The sequence below is a fragment of the Struthio camelus genome, chromosome 1, assembly GCF_040807025.1.
Source record: "Struthio camelus isolate bStrCam1 chromosome 1, bStrCam1.hap1, whole genome shotgun sequence".
NCBI lineage: Eukaryota > Metazoa > Chordata > Aves > Struthioniformes > Struthionidae > Struthio > Struthio camelus.
Window position 1 is genome coordinate 31,226,721 of NC_090942.1, and position 22,063 is coordinate 31,248,783.

The 22,063-nt window shown below is 38.0% G+C and overlaps 1 protein-coding gene across 1 annotated transcript in view; it reads right to left on the reverse strand.

The window, feature by feature from the left end:
* Nucleotides 1–1,421: 1,421 nt before the first annotated feature.
* ZNF277 (zinc finger protein 277) overlaps nt 1,422–22,063 on the reverse strand; it is a 53,867-nt gene continuing 33,225 nt past the window's right edge. The window contains exons 5-12 of the mRNA XM_068933129.1: nt 19,393–19,484; nt 17,737–17,847; nt 13,090–13,222; nt 5,479–5,546; nt 4,167–4,263; nt 3,605–3,647; nt 2,840–3,014; nt 1,422–1,771 (exon numbers count right to left, since the gene is read on the reverse strand). Coding sequence (XP_068789230.1) covers nt 1,579–1,771; nt 2,840–3,014; nt 3,605–3,647; nt 4,167–4,263; nt 5,479–5,546; nt 13,090–13,222; nt 17,737–17,847; nt 19,393–19,484 — 912 coding nt within the window. The 3' untranslated portion in view covers nt 1,422–1,578. The remainder of the gene's footprint in view (nt 1,772–2,839; nt 3,015–3,604; nt 3,648–4,166; nt 4,264–5,478; nt 5,547–13,089; nt 13,223–17,736; nt 17,848–19,392; nt 19,485–22,063) is intronic.

A 22,063-nucleotide genomic window follows, 5' to 3' on the forward strand; every position in this document is an offset into this window, starting at 1 on the left:
TTCAGCACCTGCTGAACCACTTCTATCCCATTTCACCTCGACAAAGTCAATTGCTTCTGTGTCTGTTTCACAATGCACTTGGGGGACTGGTTTGTCTTTCTCAGTACATTTTTGGCATTCTGTTGTTTTAACTTCCTTTTAGGACATCTGGGCCCAAGACAAAATAAGAAAGGGGAAGCAAAGAGAGGTGCTAGTGGATAATGGATCATGCCATGAGAGAGCAAGTTCAATAAAAATTTAAAGAAACTGATGCAAATATATTGCAGGGTGAATGTGGCTGGTATGGAAGCTTGTCAGAACATGGGTAAAGACTTGAGCTTTAGCCCCTGCTCCCAGGAACTGGTGTGTATTTCTCAGTCACCATATAATGAAAAACAATTCTTACTGGCAGCAATCTCTTCCAGTTAAAGAGAACTGTGCAAAGGCGAAGCTGTGGCTTTGAAAAGGGCATTGAACCTAGAATCCCACACTCTGGGCAAGTGCTCTATCACTGAGCTAAAGATAAAAAAGGAACGTGCTATTAGATTAGAAAGCAGTTACTGATATTATAGAAAGCCAAATATGAACTCCGGGACTACTTCTTCAATAAAATCTTAGAGGAGAAATAGATGCAGGAAAAATCTGTGTCCTTCTAGCAGGACCTATGCTCTGAGCTGCTTTGCCCTATCAGGACTGAAGTGTTTCTGGACATGCTGAAGACCTTTTGCAGCTTGGAGAACTTTAAAGCCCAATTCTGCCAAAGTGTAAAGTCCAATATAGACAACTTTAATGGATACCTCAGTTGAGATTTTAAAGTTCTTAATTTGGACTTAGCTGTCTGTATCCCCCTTTTTTGGATCTCAGCCCAAAAAAAGCCCATGATCTTACTTAGGTCTATGATTATACAAGAAGTCTGCTCTAAATTCTTTGTATCTTTGGTGCAGCCAAGACTGCAATTGTTCCTATGTTTTCTCATGCTCCAAATCTGAAGCGCTCCATGCAGTCAGATATGGGCAAATAAAGCTCGACTGATGTTTCTGAGCTGTTTTCAGAACAGGCACCATACCTCTTATATACTAATGAAGAATAATAAAAATATACAGATCCATTTTCACTTTGAAGAAGGTCTAAAGTTAAAAATAGCAAAACGTGCTTTATGTCACAGACCAAGAATTGCATTCAGGTTCTTTTCCATATGCTCTCTAACAGCAATAACACATAGCAGTCTCACTCATTTGCTCATATATCAAGACATATTGTCTCAATTGTTCATGCCTTGCAGAAGATGTCCTTAAATAAAACGCTGATTCTGATATATCAAGGAAAAAAAAACAGAACAAAAACCTATTTGCAAATAATACCAAAAATATTCTAAGAACTAAGTAGAAAATCCAGCACTAAATTTTAAAATAAAGTAAGAACTTAAGGGAAAATAAACAAAAAATGTTTACACATGATTTTTATTTAGCATTCCCATTCATGTACTATTTGCCCAGTCATAACATTTATGGGCTAAACCATACCCATACTTTTGTAAAAGAATGTATTTTTTTTGTCTTGAAGGTGAAACATTCAAAGGTCAGCGACTGTAATTCAAGGTCAAAATTTCTCCTGACTCTTGCTCTCTTCATACAGGAGCTGATTTAAAATACTGCTCTGTTTAAGAGCTTTTAGATTAGATGTATCTTCACTTACAACAGGGACATCTTCACTACTATCCTCAGGTGTCACATCTTCACTGTCTGACAGGGTGCACAGGAGTGTATCGTTTTCATAGGTTGGAAAATAATACCTGAAAACAATAAGATTCAACAGAATAGAATATTACTATATGTCACATGTTTTTTTCAAAGAGGCTGAGCACGTTTTATGAAATCAAATTTTAAAAAAGAAAAATAAGAAAGTTCGGTTGTCTGGATTGAGAGTAATCTGCATGCTAAAAAAAAACAACTGGCACATACATCTTGGAATAGTCTTACAGTGAACAGAAAATAGATGGAAACAGATAGGTTCTTCCCCCTTTTTGTTTATCTACATACTGTCACAGCTGAGGCTACAGATCTAGATTCATGCAACATAAAATGCTGAACTGAGATGTTTAAGTTAGGACACTGGTTGCCCTCTGCTCTACTGCCTATGAAGACACCTCCTAGAACTATTCAGCCTACTTACAATCTGAATCACAGTGTCCTGTGACACTCTCCATTTGCTATGGACAAAACCAAGGGTGAAACAACATTTTGATACCTAAAGTTAAGTAGACCTGATGGTCTACTAGTGAGTGGTGCGGTACGAAGGGGTTCAGTTTGATTCTCTGACCATATTTCCACAATGCATCTTTACTAGCAATGAAACGTGTGCCAGCTGGCCATCCCAGGAATGAACTGCATATCTGTGTAGACAGTTAATGGCTGAAGGACCTCACGCCTGTAACTGGGGCTTTGGAGATGGCATGATGGGGCACACCTTCAACCTTGGTTTCGCCAGGAGGGAAACTACTCTGAGTGTACCAGTTACACCTTTCCTTGTACTACATGACTGTAAATATAGGAACAAGACAATTTTGCAACAAGAAACTCCTCCGGCATACCAACTTGCTAATGCAGACACAGCTCATGGGGATATTATATTCTGGATGGAACTGGAAGAGCAGTATCCATGCTCCTTTGAACTTCATATAGTACAGGGATTTCTACTTTTGAGTAGTTTTGAGACTGCTTACTACTGCACCTGGGCCAGCAGAATTGCTGGGGAACTCTAGGCACTTCAGTACTGGCACAGTCCAGAACTTTCAGGTTATTGCTTTAAAGACGATATCAAGTAGCAGCATAAATGCTAGAAGAAACATGTTAGCCCTTACTGTGGTTGATCCCATGTAGATCTGGCTGGCAGGAATGTAACGTGTTTGGTCTCTTCCATATGACTTATCAATTCTGTTTTTAATTGAAATTTCTCCTGGCAATTGTAACAACGACAATGATGGATTTCTCTTCTGATGAAATTCACTAGTTTTACTTGCTGATAAAAATTCAGTCCTAGGAGAGATGGTAGAAAACAAGCACTTTAAAAACGCTTTCTTGGATTAGGTATAAAGGTTGATTTCTGTAACTTAGCCAACTAACTGAATAAATGCTTTTTTCCAGCTGCGGGGGAATTGGCCCTTCTTTTAACTTAAAAATTACAATCGTTTTGCTTCCTCTCCGTCTACAGCAAAAAACAAACATCGGTCAAACACAACTTAGAGCAGCATCTTCCAAGTTGGAAGCAAGTCTTAACAGGCATCTTCATCATAACAATAGCAATAGTCATACTTATTATTACTACAGGGCTCTAGCAGCAGGGGCCTGGGGCCTGCAGAGTGGGTTTTCATAGACGGTATTCTGTGAAAAAATCCCATGACTTAGAAGAAGCACACATCCTTGGGACCAACAACATTCCAGAAAAATAAAAGTGTTCTTGGCTGTCCTTTGTCAACTGGCAGAAACAGTTTCCATAATGAAAAAGTTAATGTCTGAACAAAAATCAAATTGATACAGTTGTTTTCCAGTATTCTTATGATGGTATTCTTCTGTGGTTTTCTTCACACTACTGGCAAATGCTGACCATTACAGCCTATTTTACTTACCACGCTCTGACTTTATTTTAAGAAAGTCAAATCCATGTGATTTCTGGAGGGGAATAAAAAGCAAAGGAAAAAAAAATCTCATTACCACTACTAGTATTCTAAGTTAAAACCTACTCATCTTTTTATAGATTGACACAGACACATCCATATACACATGCAAATACAAGAAACAAACCCCCAAAAGTTTTGTTTCATCAATAACTTTCATATACTGTTAAACCGCGATGCGCCACTTAAATAGATTATTAAAACGGAAAGAGATTCTAACCATCTAATGTATTAAACATGAAGTCACTGTAGCTAATAACATTTATAATAGATGCTACCTCTAATTTCTGTACCAGTCTGTACACTCATCAGTAATATTTATTCATATTCTCAATATAAAACTTGGTTCCACTGAATATTTTTGAGAGCAGTTGCTGGACATGCAGTGCCTTAGTTCTGCACTACAGAGAGGGTTCCAATGCAGCGGCTGATTTGATCTCAGCAAAGGTGCTACAATCTTCCTTTTTATTCCAAACTAATGAATTAAAGAAATGATATTTAAAACAAGTATTACCTGCATGTGAAGATACAGTTTTTCTGTGGTGTCTGCTTGCTGTTCACAGAACAGGCAAACTGCACACATGGGATGCTCTTCCCAGTCAGACCAGTCTCTTATGATTAAGAGGCAAAAAAGATTCATTTAATTGTGAAAAAGAGAAGAGAGATATTCTGAGAGAGCACTTCAGATTCTGCTCTCTCAGCACCATGAATAAATCTAGAGAAATGGAATACGCTAAAGGGATGGAAAAGATAGCGTGGATCTATAGGTGAGTATGTGATGAGAAAATGGTTTATTGTCTACAAAAATCACAAACTCAAGACTAACTGCGTAGTTACTGTTGGCTAATTCCCATACAGACAGGTAGTAAGTCCTGCACTGCTAACTAATGGGATCTTAACTTCAATCTCAGTCTGGTTTGGCAACTCACAATAAATTGCTTTCAGTGTTTATTTTAATATAGTCTTTCATTTTTTTTCCTTTCTAAGCTTTTCAGTACATGAACCAAAGACAATTATCAGACAGAGTTTACTCTAGGTGTATCAATCTATCAGATGTTATTATTCCCCAGAAGAGACACTCATTTCTGCTACGTTTAGGTATGCACACAGAGAATAAATACCATCACTCATCCATTTAGATATACAATACTGCCGAGAGACAGAAATATCACTGCTTCCACTTTCTAATCAGGTAAATTTAAGCTCAAGTCACAGACAGAACCATAACCTGTCAGGAGCCCAATGCCCAGTTCTGTGCTTGATCTAATGGATAATTTCTAATCTCAAATTATTTCCTGTTTATTCAATTCTCTTGGGTCAAGCAAGGCACCTCTGTAATGATGAGAGCTTGGAGCAAAGAGGAACACAGAGGAGAGGCAGATGGTACCCTCAGTCAGCACTGCTCAAAAGTTTGCTTCGGGAATCTTGCTTTAATCTCTAGCTGTTACCACTTTATCAAATTTTCTTTTTAAATCATTTATTTCTCATGCTGATATTTTTGATGCTTACTCTTGATTTTAGATGCGAGAAAAATCAGCTCAACTATTTCTGAGTACAAAAGTGAAAAAAACTCTTGCTCATATCGTTAAACACCCTGAGGGCTGCTGTTTGAGCTATCTGCAACTGAAAAATAGGCATGGGTTGTAACGTGAAATTTACAGTCCTTGTTGTGGAGAAGTATCTTTGACGAGAATTATCTGGGAGCTGCTTTGACTGGCTTAAATGAATTTTTAACTGTGTAGTAACTACGCAGAGTATTTTCCCTGTAACTACTTTCAACAGTAATGTTCTTGCAAGTCTCTATAATGGACGCATAAGTAACTTACTCTTCTAGGTTATCCAGCAATTCCCGATCATCCTCTGACTGTACTTCCTCCCAGGACTTTCCAAATTCCTGGAAGAAAAGAAAAGAAAAAATACATTCCCTGGTTCACACCACATTTTACATATGAAATCAATAAACATTTGAGAAGTTGTAACATCAGCTTTGTTAGTTCTGTGGGTTAAAGTCAGCCATACAACACTGCTTTAGTTATTTTTTTAAATAATAATTCACTTCACCTTTCAATGAGGCATTAACTTCTGGGAAGAAGAAGATGACGACTTGACACAGAGCTCTCAAGAGAATCACTCAAGCTCTATGTAAAACTAGAGCATTGTAACACTACCAACATGTTCCCAAGGTGGGTATGTTATCTGAGTTTTGCCTTTGCTATCACACTTGCTCAATCCAATATGCCCACCTTGCTCAAGATGGAGCACATACAATGCAGCTGTCACACCTGAGACTAGTTGGCATAGTTACATCAGTCAGAAGCTGTTATGCAAAAACATGCAGCATAAACCCAGCTAGAGAATATTAGAAGAAGGTATCGTAAGCCAAAGCTACGATCTAGAATCCAACTTCTCTTCCACCTTCCGCTCAGATGTGAATGTGAGCATATCTATTCAGGAGGTTCTGTACTCCCTTTTACCCTTTGAGTTGTTTATTTATACCTTGAAGATCTTTAGCACAAATACATCTCACAATACATTTGGGCAGTGTTCAGCACAATCGCAAGGACTCTCAGCAGGACTGTGATATAAATAACAGGCAATAGAAGCTGAAGCTCTCTACTGAAATACCACCAGTGATCTTTAGTCAGTATTTTTCTTTCCTCCGAAAGAGTCTTTCTGCCTTTAAAAATAAACCAGAACAAGCTAACCAGCAATCCAACCGGTATTTTTGAACGCGTGCTTTCGACAGTCGTGAAGCATTCACACAGATCACAGTTGATGATCTTGTCCCCATTAGAAAAGAAATTGTTGGCTCACGGAAAGACCATTCTTTCAATAATTTCATTCAAATATTCCCTCTAATAATATATTTATTAACATTCTTTGTAACAAGTGGTATTATGTGCCTTCATGGTTGTTTGGAAAAGAAGGAAAATATATCCATCATTTAACAATTTAATGAGACTTTTTAAAGCTGTTACTATCAGATAAATGATGCACAAACGTCTCTAGACAGTTCTAAACATAATGCCATTACAGATTACAGAATGAAAATGTAGCAGTTAATTCTACATGCTACATAGTAGTGTGTAAGCTCTCTGAGTTACAGGGGAGACTCATCAATGTCACTATTACGGTGAGATAATATGAAGCCATTAACACCTCTCACCACATGTTCTCACAGCTGCACAGCAGTTTCCTATGGCTGCAAACGTTATAATCTTAATGAGAAGATAGCAGCTCACAACCACTGCAAAATGAAGACGAACGCTCATAATTTTTCTGTTCACCGACTTGAAGTGTATGTGCCTAAAAGTGTGTGTTCAAAACAATAGCCAATATTAAGCTTCACCTTTTAATTAAAGGTGAAAGGAGAAAACAACCACACACGAGCTTTGTTGTGGTTGCTGTTTCTTTGTAGTATTTCTGCAGAGAAGCAGAGAAGGATCTTGTAAGAGGTCTCTATTTCCCTCAGCTATTTATGTTTAGAGGAGGAAAAAAAAATGAAAAAAGCTAATCATGTCTGGTATCACTAGAAAATTCCAGGGTGAGTAGGCAACTGGGGATGCTATAATGAAAGTGTCAGGAGACTGAAACTGAGCAGTTGGGTGGGAAACAGTTCTCAGAAAGATTTTTAAAGCTCTTTGGCATTTGAGTTTTTTTTTTTTTTAATACTCTTTCAATTCTACGGCTTGATGAGCATCTGGGGCCAAGGGTGCCTTTGTTAAGCATTCAGCGTCCCTTGCTCTTTCATCCAAGATGCAAGAGCTCCCAGTAATCATCTCTGGAGATTCCTAAGGAATTCTTAGCAAAGCCAGAAGAAAAACTAGACTTGACATTGTTAATAGTTCAAACAGTAGAAAATGCATCATTAAAAAACATGTAGGCCTTGCTATGTAAACAAGGCAAAGCAATCTTTTAAAAATACTTGCTATGAATCTCACAGAGAGAAAGCTCCTATAGAGGAATGGGGAGAGCATGTGAATTTGTGTGTTTTTTCATTATTTCCTCCTGTAAAATGAAGTCTAAAAGCATAGAGACAAACTGCCTTACCAAAAAATTATCTTCTCAACTTGCATGCATTTTTAAGAGGTCTACAAGGAGAAAGTCTTCATGCTTCACTGAGGTAACATACCACAATACGAGAATAAGTGCTGAGATGGGAGAAACTAGAAACAGGCAGCTGGTATCTCAAGCATTTTTCACAAAAGAGCAGTTCCTAAACTACAAGCAAACCGAGTTCCAACATCTGCAGAGCTCAGAAACTCCAAACAGCAGCTACTTTCCCCTGCAAATTGCTTCTTGCTCTTCTTCTCACCTGCCTTACTGTGGTCATCTGATTTGTTTTATATTGCTGCAGCACTAAGTGATGCTTTATCATATAGAACAGATAGCCTTACCCCAGCATTACTTAATACACATTGGATTAATTTTAATATTAAGCATTCCTCCACTTGGTGCCTGTATTTCCCCTTGAAGAGAAATGAATACACCAATGTAATGAAGTATTTAACTATCAGCAGCAGATTTTACTATTTTACAAAACATACACTACTTAAGTCAAAATAGGTAAAATCTAAGTAATATCTCCCTCTACTCCTCCCCTAAAATCCAGTTACATATAATAATGATAATAACGAAGATTTAGGGCTTGGCAAAAAGAGAAAAAAATGTTTCATCTGTGAGAAAAAGTAAAGGCTTTAAGAAATGAGTTTTCTAATAAATACTAGGTGCCATTTTCAGCTAATTGTCTAGTTTAGCTAGGAAGACGTTCATTATAGTGAGGCTACATTATTACAGATACCATACAGCCATTAGTCAATTTGAAAATGTGAAAATTCACATCAGTGATTACTGCAATCCATATCCTATATTAAAAGCGCCACTGGTAATAATCTGGTGGACACAAAAAGAAAGGCCCTTGCCAGTCTGGGTCTGCATCAGTTCCTCAGTTCCCTCCGCTGAGAAAAAAAAAAGTGTTAAAACTCTCTTCTGCTCTTCATGGCCTTCAGCAAGTATCACAGATGTCAAAGTTCTTCCCTCCCCATATTCACTTGATTCTCCATGCAGCGCGAATCATGAGGACACAGGCTAACAAATGTATAGAAACGAGAAAATTGGGTTGGAAGTAACCTACGTATATATCTTGGATGCACTGAGGCTACTCATTTTTTTGTCCTCTACTATCTCTTGGTCTTTTTCAACTTATACCTGAAGCCTTTTGGCATTGGACTGGTATCACTATCGACGCTTATACAATACTCACAAAAGACCTCCAGCTCCATTAGGGAAGCAAACCCCACTGGCTTTCAAGCCATTTGCATAACTGTGAAACTCTCACTCCAATCCAATGTAACTACTTAAGAAGAAATTTTGATGCTTGCTAATGAGAGAAATCTATTATGTATGCATATGACAAAAAAAGCTTCCATTCCTACTAAAGATCACATGTAATACTGTATCTTAACACCAACCTGCGAGCAACAGAAGATGTGAATAATATGAGGGTAATCAAAACTGCTTGTAGGTCATGACAGACGCCATGGAAAGTCTTAGAATACCAAAGGTTTACACAGGAATGTGCACTTATATTATTCTTTGCTATGCCAAAATAAAAATTTAGGGGAAGGAATGATCAACACATGGGCATAATATATAAATTCTGTTAAGAAAACAGATCCTCAAAATTGCACTAAAAACTCAAGTGAAGCCAAAAGCCGAAAAGGAGGAAAGGAAGAAGGAAGGCAAGCCTACTGCTCTAAATGAAGTCAACGGGAGCTTTGCCACTGACTTAAAAACAGAAGCAAGAACTGGCCAGAAGATCATGAGGCAGTTCAATAAATGTTCTCAGGACATCTGAACAAAAAGCCCTTAAAAACCTCTCAGTACAAAAGCCACAAAATAAAGGAAACTGCCAGTTTCAGCTTAGTAAGACTATTTTACATAGTGCTAAGTGAGTATAATATGTAATGGAAATTTATATAAAAAAGGACATTAACATAGATACAGCTCTGCTTTAAAGAAGATATCTGTAAGAAGGCTGTACTGAAGAACTATCCATTTAAATAACTTAGGGTCCAGCTCCTGATAGAAAAGCTCTGTTGTACTCATCCTGAAAGAAAAATGAATTAGATTGTGATGACACTGATGCATATCCTTAGAGGCCTACTTAGTTTTTCAGTCTCTTTGATATGACAACAAATTTGACAAAACGGACATATGGAAAAATCTTGGTTACATTCTCAAAATTCAAACTCTTCACAGTATGGTCGAGGTTGGAAGGGATCTTTAGAGATCCAGTCCAACCCTCCTGCTCAAGTAGGGTCATCTAGAACAGGCTGCCAGGACTGTGCCCAACCCATGGGCAGTACATGAAAAACAGCACCTCTGCCATTTCAAATAAGATGTCCAATCCACATCTGTACCTAGGAAAGTGTATAATTCCTTGTGACATTTAGAACAACGGGAAGGACAGGATTAAGACTCAGTGAGAAGCCAGTAAAGCTTGAGAGTACTCATTAAAAAAAAAAAAAACCCTCTAGCAAAATATAAGAAGCTGAGGGAGAGGAAGAAAAATCACTGTATGGAGTTCACCACAAATCACTACATGCAGACCCTGCATAACTTTTAGCATTCACTGAACATAATTGAGCTTGAAAAAAGAACCATATCACATTAACATAGTCCCTTGTAGGCCATATCTGTACCTTGGGAAACAAATGTTATTTCCCCTTATACATACAGGCCAATCTACTGAAACCTCAGTGAACAAGCTAAAGTTCTTCCTTTTAATCTCACTTCCTCCTTCGTGCAAAAACAAAGGATGCACCAAATGCTATTTTGAGAGCAAGAACTTTCTGCTATGTAGGAACCACCGCCATAAAATATCTGTGCTCATAAAAAATTCCATTCCACGAAACATTAGCATGCAATCGTACATTTTACAAGGAACTATTTTACAAGTGTTTCAGATAGAGTTTTTAAAGGAAGCTATCACTACTGTTTTTCCACTTTTAAAACCAGGCTGTTTTGGCAAAGGGAGTTCAAATGTATAAGACTAAAAGGAGAAGAGGCAATTCGAAGATCTTCAGTCAAATACTGCATACCGTTTCTCGTTTTATTATTGTCTGTCTGCATTTTGTACTAGGAAGATTTGGAGGGAAAAGGAGGTGTGTGTCTGTTTTTCTCCTTTTTTCTAAAAACATTCTGTATTTAAAAGAAGAAACGTCACAAGTCTGGATACGGCTACAGTTTGAAGGATTAGAAACAGTGCGTAGAAATAGTTCACAGGGTAGAATGTAGTGAAAGACAAATGAGAATGTGTGAAAAGAAAACGTGGCTATAGCAGGGCATACAGAAAGAGTAACAAAACAAAAAGAAAATTTGTGGTCATTCCAAGTACATCCCAGAAGAAGCACTGGCAACACACTGCCATAAACCTTGCATGTGACAGAACTCCCTCCCCTCCCCGCCCCCCAGGCCCAATTTAGATATCTTAGTGATTTGACATTTTTTATTTCAATTACATTTAGCATCCTCTGTTTACAATGCCAAGGACCTGAAAAATACATCTCCAAGTGATGCTACTGGGTCACCAATACCTGGATTGGTCCAGGCTGGCATTAGAAGTCACTCTGCAAAGTCCTGCCCAGAATATCAGCAATAACCAAAAAGGGCCAAGGCCCTGGCTTGAGCACTGACCTGTGACTGTCCATACAGTTTAATAGTTTGCATGCTCCACAGCCTTGCCAAAAGCACTACCCAGATAATGCTTGGGCATGATTCTGAAACTGTACAGGCCACAGACTATTCCCAGTAGACAGCATGGACATGGCCACCTGTTTTGGAGCTACTGGAGAGAGCGGGAAAAGACGTTAGCTATATGAACATTAACCTCGCTCCAGCCTATTCCGCTTACTAACATGACATAGCCACTGTGTCTTCACTGATGCTATGACTTCCCTGTACGTCTTTAAAATTTCTGAAAGAGTATCACACAGTTCTCTGTGTTTCAGGAAAGTCAGTAGCTCCAAGATGCTCTCAGTTATTTGTGGAGAATCCATCTTTCCTTCTCCGTGCAAAGGAGGAACTATGAGAAAACACTGGAAGACTAATATAATCATAACAATTTAGTTTTAGCTAAATCAAGCTGGCAGCCAGCCATGATGAAAGCAGAACTATAATCCCACATCCTTATTCTGGTGGGCTTAATAGAATCATAGCATAATTCAGGTTGGAAGGGATCTCTGGTGGTCATCTGGCTCAATTTCCTGCTCAAACTTAGGACAAATTCAGAGATAGATCCAAAGCTGAACATGGAATACAAATTAAGGACAGAAGGGAGGTTAAAGACGATGCCAATTTCTGAAAACATAATATTACCTACAGAACTAACAGGGAAGAACAAAACTTTTAACTTGCATGGAAGAAGGGAATGCAAAGTTTAGATGAGAAGCTGAAAATACCCACTTGGCAGAACTCTAGAACTTTTTTCCCCATTATGCAAGTGTAAATCAGCTTTTAAAGCAGTGAAATTTGTTTGTCTAGAAAAAGAACCATACACCTAAGATCACCGATCTTTGGAAGGACGGCATATAGGAACCCTGAGGAAACTCACATCATCTTGAGTCAAAGGGACTTGGCAGAGCATTAAGCATCCAACTCTTTGCTCTTAATATTAGAGTAAAGCACAGGGAGAGAGATTAAAAAGAAAGAGTAGGTAAAACAGTCAAAGGTGCCTGAAAAATTCATTTATAACCTGGATATTAACACATGTACAAGGCCTAGAAACTACTTCAAATGAAATATAGTTACTTCTGGGACAGAATGTAGCAGCTTTTGAAGCAGCTCCTATATTCAGCAGCTGAAGAGAGTAAGTGAATATTTGCTACTCACACACATAACACACACACTCTGAAAGATCTGAGATTAAAAAAAAAAAAAAAAAGGAATACCTAGCCACACGTACCTACCTGGGGGCTAAAAGCAAACACTTATCATTTGTTTCACCTATGGGACTTTCATTTTTCTCCTCTTTGCATTCAATTTATACTCTGAAGAGCATTTCTTGCTTAAGGTTTGTAGAGAACAAGCTAAAAGCCAATAATAGTCAAGTGAGATCTCCATTTATTTCATTACTGTATCTCATTTTCCCTTCTGGTTATTAAAGCAGAAACTGAGCACTAATGACATAAAGATTAGAGTCTCTTCAAGCTGTATTCTTCCTGCATCTCTGAAAATCAGTTCTCAACAACAAATGTTTACTGTTTCTTAATTTAACAATTATCCAGACTATCATCTCATACAAAGCATATTTCTTAAGAGCCCTTCGTTTGATTTTTCACCTTTGTACTAATTCCAGGTTTAGAATTACTCACTTTTACCAAGATATTGTTTTTATCTCTCCAATCAATTTACTAATAATTCATAGAACTTCTTACCAAGTAATTAATGATATAAAATCTGTCATATTCTTTGTTTTTGGCATTGATTCTGCGATGCTGCTTCTTTCTCATGTGATCTTTAAGTGTGTTTTTGTCTCTGAAGACTTTTTCACAGTATAAACACTGTAAACTAAGATAAAAAGGTAAACAAGTCAACATGTGGAAGCAAAAGAAATACAAGATAACATACTTAAATAAATCAGAGATATATACTGTAAGATTAATCCTAGAGCATGTGAGAGCAAGCTAAGTAAAAAAGAAAGTTAGTTTATTTGGAAATAAACTAGTACTAGTAGAGTCAGCCAAACACGGAGACGACAAGGCACCTCACAAAAACTATATATAATGAAAACATAAATAATAAAAGTAAGTTTACTGTTTGCCCCACATGCAAAACAGGAGAAACGTTTGATTTACTAAATTTGTCTCAGAACATGGGAGGGCCACTGACTGTCGAACAAACGAACTCTTAACTCGCATGCACTCATTCTGCGCAGAATCCAATCCATCAGTGACTGTTTCTATGTAATACAGGGAGAAAAGAACCTAACCCTGTACTCTTAATGTACGCTTTTAAAAAAGACAATTTACATTAGCTAAACAGAAGAGTTTTACATTTCTGACTCAACAAGGAGGCTAAAAAGAGGTTAGCCAAGGTGATCTGCGGGTTTTGCAATCCTGAGAAATCAAATGTAGTAAATCAAATCACACCATATATATATGTGTGCGTGTGTGTGTGTGTACACACACGCGTGCGCGCACACACACGTACATACACACACACACACACATATATATATATATATATATATATATATGTATACACAAAAATAAAAACTCAGGAAGGTGACTATATCCATTAAAAATGGTAATTTTATCACGGCATGTTTTCCAGAGCAGTTCAAACAAAATAGAAGTATATGCACTGTGTTAAATTCTCTATTACAGGTAGACAGGCTGCTAAAAGAAATGTTCTCTTAAAGGTAGTATCAGCTGACATCTAAAGGTTGAGCCTATTAAGCATTAAGTAAAGTCTCTTGACTCAGACAGTGGGCTATGCTAATAGTATCAAGAAAAAAATCTGCATTTTAGCCTAGATGGATATCCCTGAAATAGTAAATGGTGATTTTTTCCAGCAGAGATGCAGCAGCGTGATGAGCTTATAGGAATGTCCTTGTTTAATGGATGTTGATCTTGAGCATCTAGTTAGCCAATGTGCTAAAACATTTTTTCTTACAAGAGATGGCTTATATATCTCACCAAGATGGACAGTTTCTTGGACCTTAAGAAAAATTATCTTTGCGGGGGGAAACCACCCTCCCAGAAATCAGTTCTGATGAAATAAAAACTCTGTAATTGTGGCATTACATCTTCCTATTGGAGATGCTGCCTAGCAGCAGTGGAAACAATTTGATGGAAGGGAAAACCAATAGCACTTTAAGACACATATTAAAAAGTACAGATAGTAAAAACATTGTGGTAGCTGTGAATTGCTGTCAATAAAGATTAAAGAAGTGGTACCATTGGGAGGAAAGACTGATATCCAACTGGAAAGCAATCACCTTTTTTTTCCCTACACACAGACGAAAGTATGCTTGATTGCACAGTCACATGACACTTTAACAATGTCTGGGTCAGACCTTTCTGTGATTCCTCCAAGGTTTAGATACAGACGTTGAACAACAGAAATTATGTTCTTACTCAAGCATTTGCTCACACAAACACCGTAATATTGTGCCTAGCAGGTCTATACATGCCGCCTGAAAATCTCATACTCCTTCACCAAGGTGCAGCCAGATTCCTTTCAGCTGTTATGTGTGGAGCTGCAATTCAGGATTCTCAGCATTTTTTTGCTTTCCAAGAATTCTTGTAAAGTTTAGGCTTACTGTTAAGAAGTTCTGAGTTCTACTTGTGCTTGCAGCTTAAAAGAGTAAACATTGACTTGCTGGTGAGTCACAGCTCTGCTGGCAGAACAAGTCTATGAGTTTTAAAATCTGCTTTTCCTTTGACTTTGCTATGCCTGCTAACAGCGAAGTGTTTGGTCTACTTGTGAAAGATGTTCCTAGGAGGAGGGTGTAGTGCTCTTCCTGAGCATACACAATGCAGTCAAGATATTTGCTTGAAATGAGACTTTTCTGCGCTCAAAAAATATTCCCGAGTATTATTCTACGAGAGCAGATACTAAGTCTGTTCTCAGTGGTAGAAGAAGCTGCCTCTCATTGCATGGGAAGCAATCTGAACAAGTCTTTTGACTACAGGATTGGCTACGAGAAATGTCTAAACATGTAAATGAAACCCACAAGTCCTCTTCATAATGATCAAGCTGCAATTTATCAAGTGAGCAAGGGAACTTAGTGCATTAGGCAACAACGATGCTAACACAAAATGTGTTCTTAAAATATCCTATTTTTGGAAGAAATTAACTTGTATCTGTTGTGACCGTACATTCTTTGCTAGGCCAAAGACTAAATTGGAGAAGATTTTCCTTTTCCTTTCCTTTTTTTTTTTTCCAGATGGACAGACCAATGGATTCCAAACTTATTTGAAAAGATATTTAATCCTATTTCCATATCCCAGTTTTCACAAATTCCATTGTTTTGTAGCTTTTCACAACAAAGCCTAAAATTTAGACAAATTTCTCTCAGTGTCTTTGGTTACAGAATGTATTAAAATCTATTAAGCTTTTTTTGAAGATACAGTTTCATCTGTAAGGAAGGAAATGTTCTGCTGGAGTCCAACTTACACTTTCGGCATATTTCATGTTGTCCACTGCTGAAATTTATAAAGTGCACTCATACCCTTGCTAAGGAAATTCAGAGCCTAGTTCTTTGCTACCTAAATCCTTCTCTTTTTAAAGAGAATTACCTTTTCAAATTCTTCAGCAACCATGCTTCTGAGGCAGCATACACACTGGATTTCCCTTTGTGCTCTGAGATGTACTCTTTGAGCAGTGGAAAAGGGAGACATCAAACATTGCAACAGAAGTCACAATCAAATCTACAACCAAAAGATTCTGTATTTGTTTTGTTCATTTTTTAATTTTCATAATGATTTTTCCTCAGTAGGTCTCTTAAAGCAGGACAATAAGAAAACCAGGAGCAATTCCTCAGCACTGACAGCCTTACAGCTCCATGTAGACCTACCTGTGTATCTTGTATTTAGAAGAAAACCAGCTAAATGGGTGTGAAAGGGAGAAAAGCTGGGCTGCAGGTACTGTGATCATAAAATACTTGTGAGAGGAATGATGTGAATGCTGAAAAAGTGGTTCACTAGAAGGAGCAAAGCTTGTTAGCATGACATCCTTCTTTCACACTGCTCCAAGCAACCTCCATTGAGGTTGAACGTTAAAAAGCTTTCTCTGACTCTTATAATTTCAAGCTGCAAGCAGCTTTCAACAGAACATCTCTTTCCAGTTGCCAAGAGGAGGTTTCTGCTTTAACTGTAACCATTTTTAACTTAACTATTAAACTTCTCCAGAAACATACTATTCGCATTAGTTCTCTGAAAGCCTGAATATATCTGAGTATATTCCTAGCAGAGTGGGGAAGAATCGGGCCTCCTCTCACTGTCCTGGGAGCACCAAGAGACAATTTCTCCTCTGAAATGGCTATAGGGTCCTACCTATCTGGAAAATGAATGACCAAGAATAAGGCTTGGACCCTCAATGCTAGCGTCCCACACAAGTATTTACCTACTTCGTATACTCAGGTGCTGTGCTATACCACGCTAGAACCTTCACAAAAGTATACATCTAAGATAATCTCGTTTAACTGAATCATTAACGATTTTCTAACGCTTTAGCTATTCAATACATTCTTTATGTGGCTAGGTTCAGTTAATCTGATTTCTCACTATTTGTATTCCAGATGAACTCAACAACTGTGTATTTAGTAAGGAGACAAGCTCTGCTTTCAATAAGGCAGAAATTCCCTATATACATCAAGAAGTCTGTTACTAGACAGGGTATCATAGAGCAAACTGTCAGTTTGCAAGTGGGAATGTTTTTACATTTAGAATGCTTGTGAAAAATCCAGCCACTGAGAGCCACATGAAGAGTTTATGTTGGCTGCTAAGTGTTTCCAGAAGGCTGACTGGCATGCAACAAACCAGAGAGGGACGAAGAGGCTGTATCTAAACCATGAAGATGCAGCAGAAACATCACAAAGAGGTTGTAAGCCTGGTTTCCTGTGTAAAGCATCCAAAGGACTTTGGAGGGATGAAGAACCATGTACGGGGGCCAGCAGGAATAGGTAGGGCACATGTTGTTAATACAAAAAGAGATTGGCATAACAACTCTACATAAAGTGATAAAAGAGACATTTAGCAAAAAGAGGGTTACACTGAGAAAGAACAACACTGACTCCAGCAATGATGGGATGCTACTGATGTCAATGGAGACTATACCATGCATAATAATTGAAGCACTGCACCTGACTCCATTATTCCAGAGAACACATACTATAAAGTGTTATGATTTAGCTTTCAAGAAACCAAAGAAAAGCCCTCTAAGATTACATACATAAAAGTCACGCTCACTTTTAGTTTGTTCTTATTTACTCATGAATGCTGAATTAATTTTAACTCAGCTTACTTCCAAGGTTAAAGGAAACATGACTTAAGTCTATCTTTTAAAAAATAACTTACTTGTCGAGCTTATTCTGTAATACAGCCAAAAATTCATAGCAATTCACAATGTTATCTGGCAGCCCGATGTTAAAAGCATGCTCTCTTGCCATATGATTGAGAAGGACAGATCTACAAAAGACATTCAAATAGAACATTAGGCATTTCTGAATACGTACAAGAACTACTCAGTTAGTGACTCAAAATACACTAACTGCCTTACAAATACATAAAAGCCAACACAGAAAAACAATAATAGTGTTGTAGCCACCGGCAGAAAAAGAATGCAACTAAATTGAAGCAGTAAGTTTTCAATTTTAGCCCTACTGAATGTTCAGTGATGCTTCAATTACTTAATTGACAGGTATGAAATATAAGCGTTTAGATGAAAACTACGATGTAATTTTATTTTGACCCTCACTGTTAGCAAAGCTCATTTATTAACTCAAATAAGCACACCACAGATTAAAAATAACTGTCTTGAGAATCATTCTAAAAAGCCATTTTTCAGTTTTCTCTCAGTTGGTTAACAAAACAGATTCTTGCGTCTGATATGCTTTTACTTCAATGTTGTTTCGCACAGCACTAGCAACATAAAAAGGACTCAAAGTATTCAGGAACAAACATAACAGATGCTCAGATAAGTTACTTTACTAATAGAGGTTAAAATGGATAACGTTCTTATATCCACCTTCTCTCACAGGAAGAAGGGCTTTAAAGACCTCGTTACCCAATTTTATATATATTGTGGAGCAAATCCTGCAAGTAAATTCAGGCACATAAGTGCCAGTAAGATTCTCAAGTCTCTGCTCTCATCATTCTAAACTCCTTTGGTGCCTAACATCTCAATATGATATTCCTAAGCTGCTTCTGTTTATTTTGGGCACTAAATAAACATCCAAGTGTTGACATTGCTGAGGCTTGGCTACACCAAAGGTCTAGTGGGATTTTCAATCTCTCAGTCCCAAGAGTAATCAGAGGATGCAATTCTTGGGGGCTAAATGAAATGTCCTTTACTATATCAGGCAATAAAAAGAATAGGACACTCATCTAAAATGTGGATGACCTGCAGGGACTTGACCCCGGGTTCTTCTACCTCTCCAGAGTACCAGAGCTACCCACAATCAAGCATTCAGAGAAAAGACTTGGTCTCTCCATCCGAGATTGTTTTACTGGGTATGAACAAATTTTCATTGAAACAAGGATTTGAACGAAACTCCCTCTCACACTTGATCGATGCTGCAAAGCATTCAGTTCTCATTCTAATTTTCCTCTCCTGTTCTTCATTCAATCTTTAAACCCCCTCAAACTAGTCTAAATTGGAATAGGAAAGTATGGAACTGGATGGACGTATCTTTCAGCAGTCATACTGGCTTAAACAACTCTCCTTGCCCCCAGAACAACTGCCAAAAAATGACTCTTTCTAAAATGGTACAGTTCCCAATTCTGTTTACTATGCAGTTATACAAAGCTGTACCAGAAAAATTACAGGACTGAGAGGTATGAGGGTGACTATTCAAAATGAGACTGCAGTTCAAAGGAATACTTAGATTATACCCTAAAACAGTTCTGAGTCTTAGTGCGTTATTCACTAACTGGTTTGATGACACTTTCAACTATAAACAAAGAAGGTGAGCAGATACGAGCAAATAAAAGTGAACAGGTAAATATACACACCTATTTCCTGTGAATTCTTGATCACAAAACATACACATACTATGAAAACTTGTGTCATATCTCTCTTGCTGTTGCTGTTCCAGAATTTCTCTCTATGAAAGGAAACAAGATACAATTGTTCAATTAAAATAAAGATTATTTCATTATATAACTTCAAGCTTATTATATCTCGTTATCCTTACTGATAACAATAAGCATACAAAATTAAAATATGCAGCTGTCACAAATCAATTTCACTATGTGCTCCAACGAAGCTTGCAAAATTCTAATATTATACAAGTTGCATGGGAAGAAATAAAGCTCACAGTGAGATTTTACTCAACTATTCAAATGATTTTTTTACTGAACATATCAGTGTATTGTTTCTGCTTAGGTGTAGATTTACCTCTGTTACAAATGAGGAAATTTGTGGACAACCACATAGAGCCCAGTGGAATTACACACTCAACTCTAAATGTCTAATCTAGGTAATCCAGAGGACTTTCTCATAATACATCTGATGGATGACAAAAGCCTGGCAGTTTTTGCAAGGAGCTATGGGATGTAGTAAACTCACTGAAAAGGAAGAGCTGTCTTTGCCACTTGCTTGGTTTAATTTAGAGCAGCAGATCAGGAATTTTAAAATATTTTACCACAATTTTCCTAAAAAAATAATACAGTAAATGACTTTTTCTGGTGCTGAAACAGAAGGAGTGTAGTTACACTGTGGAGCTACTATACACTTCAGATGGAAAGGCCAAAACTGGAATGGGAGAGTCAGTGTCTGGATTAAAACTTAGCACATTTTCAGACTAACAGTGCATTACTCTCTCTGTGCTTGTGTTTTAAGTACTGATAACTGGTAAAGCACTTATTTTCTGTGTAACATAGAGGTGGTGCTGTCTGCTCTCTGACGTTTGGGATTCTGAGTGAAATTTTTAGGGGATTTTCTCAACACCTTTATCTGCTTACAGCCTGGAAGAGTGGAGCTTTGCGTTTCTGACCTATCAAGACCAAATAGATCTTTAGTACCTTTTTGTGTGGAGTAAAGTCCAAACTTGCCCACAGTCTACATGTAAGCTCACATTCCGCTATGCCTGTTGGGTGAACTCCATAGAAGGCAGAGAAGAAAAAAAAAAAGGGAGAGAAAAAAAAAAGAAAAAAAACCCATTGAGCTTGTACTGTCAGTACGAGCCCAGATGTGTCTGGGCTGAGACTAGGCCTGCACTGTGCAAGGCAGCCTACCCCACTACATCCCACTGAGAGATGTGAAGGAGGCTGATGTTGGGCTAATAAATGTGCTGTCAGCTTCTTTTCTTCAAAAGCAGAATGCTGTATTCAGCAAAGGACAGTGGGACCAGGGGGATGCCTGCTGGAGAACAAAGTAACGTGCCTCACCTGAGCTACATGTGGCCTAAGGCCAATGGCTGCTGTGAGGGAAGAGTGCGCTGTGCTTTATGGCCTATACTCAACCAAACAATTTGGGAGTTGTAGCTATTGCACATCAGCTAAGATTCTGTCACCCTGAAAATGCAAACTCCAGATTTTTTTTTTTTTTTTGCTTTTTATATCAGAAAGTGTACATTTTATTTTGGAGTCACGCATAACAGTGCCTACAGAAATCCCACACCATACTCTCCAGTGTCCTCCTGTGTTACACAAAACGTTAACTAACTGAAATATAAACTGAGATTTCTCAGGGCTGACTCTTGAAACAGATAGACGGAACAAAATGCAGCTCGTGAGAACCTTTCAGCAGATATTCAATTAAATAAGACTATCCATCTGCTCTACCTGGGTAGGACACATTCCATGGCACATCCATAAGAATCGGGGCTTCTATTGTGGCTTTCATTAGGTGTCACCTCTCTTCACTCAGTGGCACGTCACATGCTATTTGGCTCACCTTAAATGTGAAAGCATCTGCATGGAGTTTACATAATTTGTAAAATACACTAGAAACAATCCAAAATGAAATCAAAAGATACCATACCCAATTTAAAGATGAATAAAGCAAGGGTTGAAAGCCCCATCTCCTCTGAAAAATATTCCAAAACAGTTCCCTAATTGTGCTCCACCATCAGTGAAACAAAATGTTCTGCAACATTTGATGCTTGGCTGCATAACTCCAGATTCCCATCTCATACAAACTGCTTATTAAAGCCCTGGCAAACTGCTGTTCCCAGTTAAGCCTGAGGGGAAACAAGACTCATACTATATCCTTCAGTGAGACAGCGCTCATGCTACTGTACTCTATCAGCCTTCTTGTTTTCCCCTACGCAGGCATGTTTGGCAGCTGAGAGGCCAGACTAACAAAGCACCACTGTTGTATCAATTTACTCAATAAAGTTTTAAAAATATTTTTCAATTCAGACACTCCTTTTATCATTTGTTTCCATCACTCATTGTTAGAAGGTACTTTTCAAAGCAGCAAGCAAATTTGATGTTTGTACAGGTGAGAAATTAAAAGCACTGGCTCAAGTCAAATACCGTGAAAGTGAGAGCTCTACTTTTTTTTCCCCTGCAAACATCCCCAAACATCCTCTATTTCCACCTCACTTCTGGGGGTCTGAAGGGAGAAGAGCAATTGTATCAAGTTGCATAAAGCCTTTGTGATTTTTCTGAGTGGGGACCTTCCGCTGGTGATGAAAGTCAAGTTTGAACTCAAGCTATGAGGCAGAAAATGAGTAAT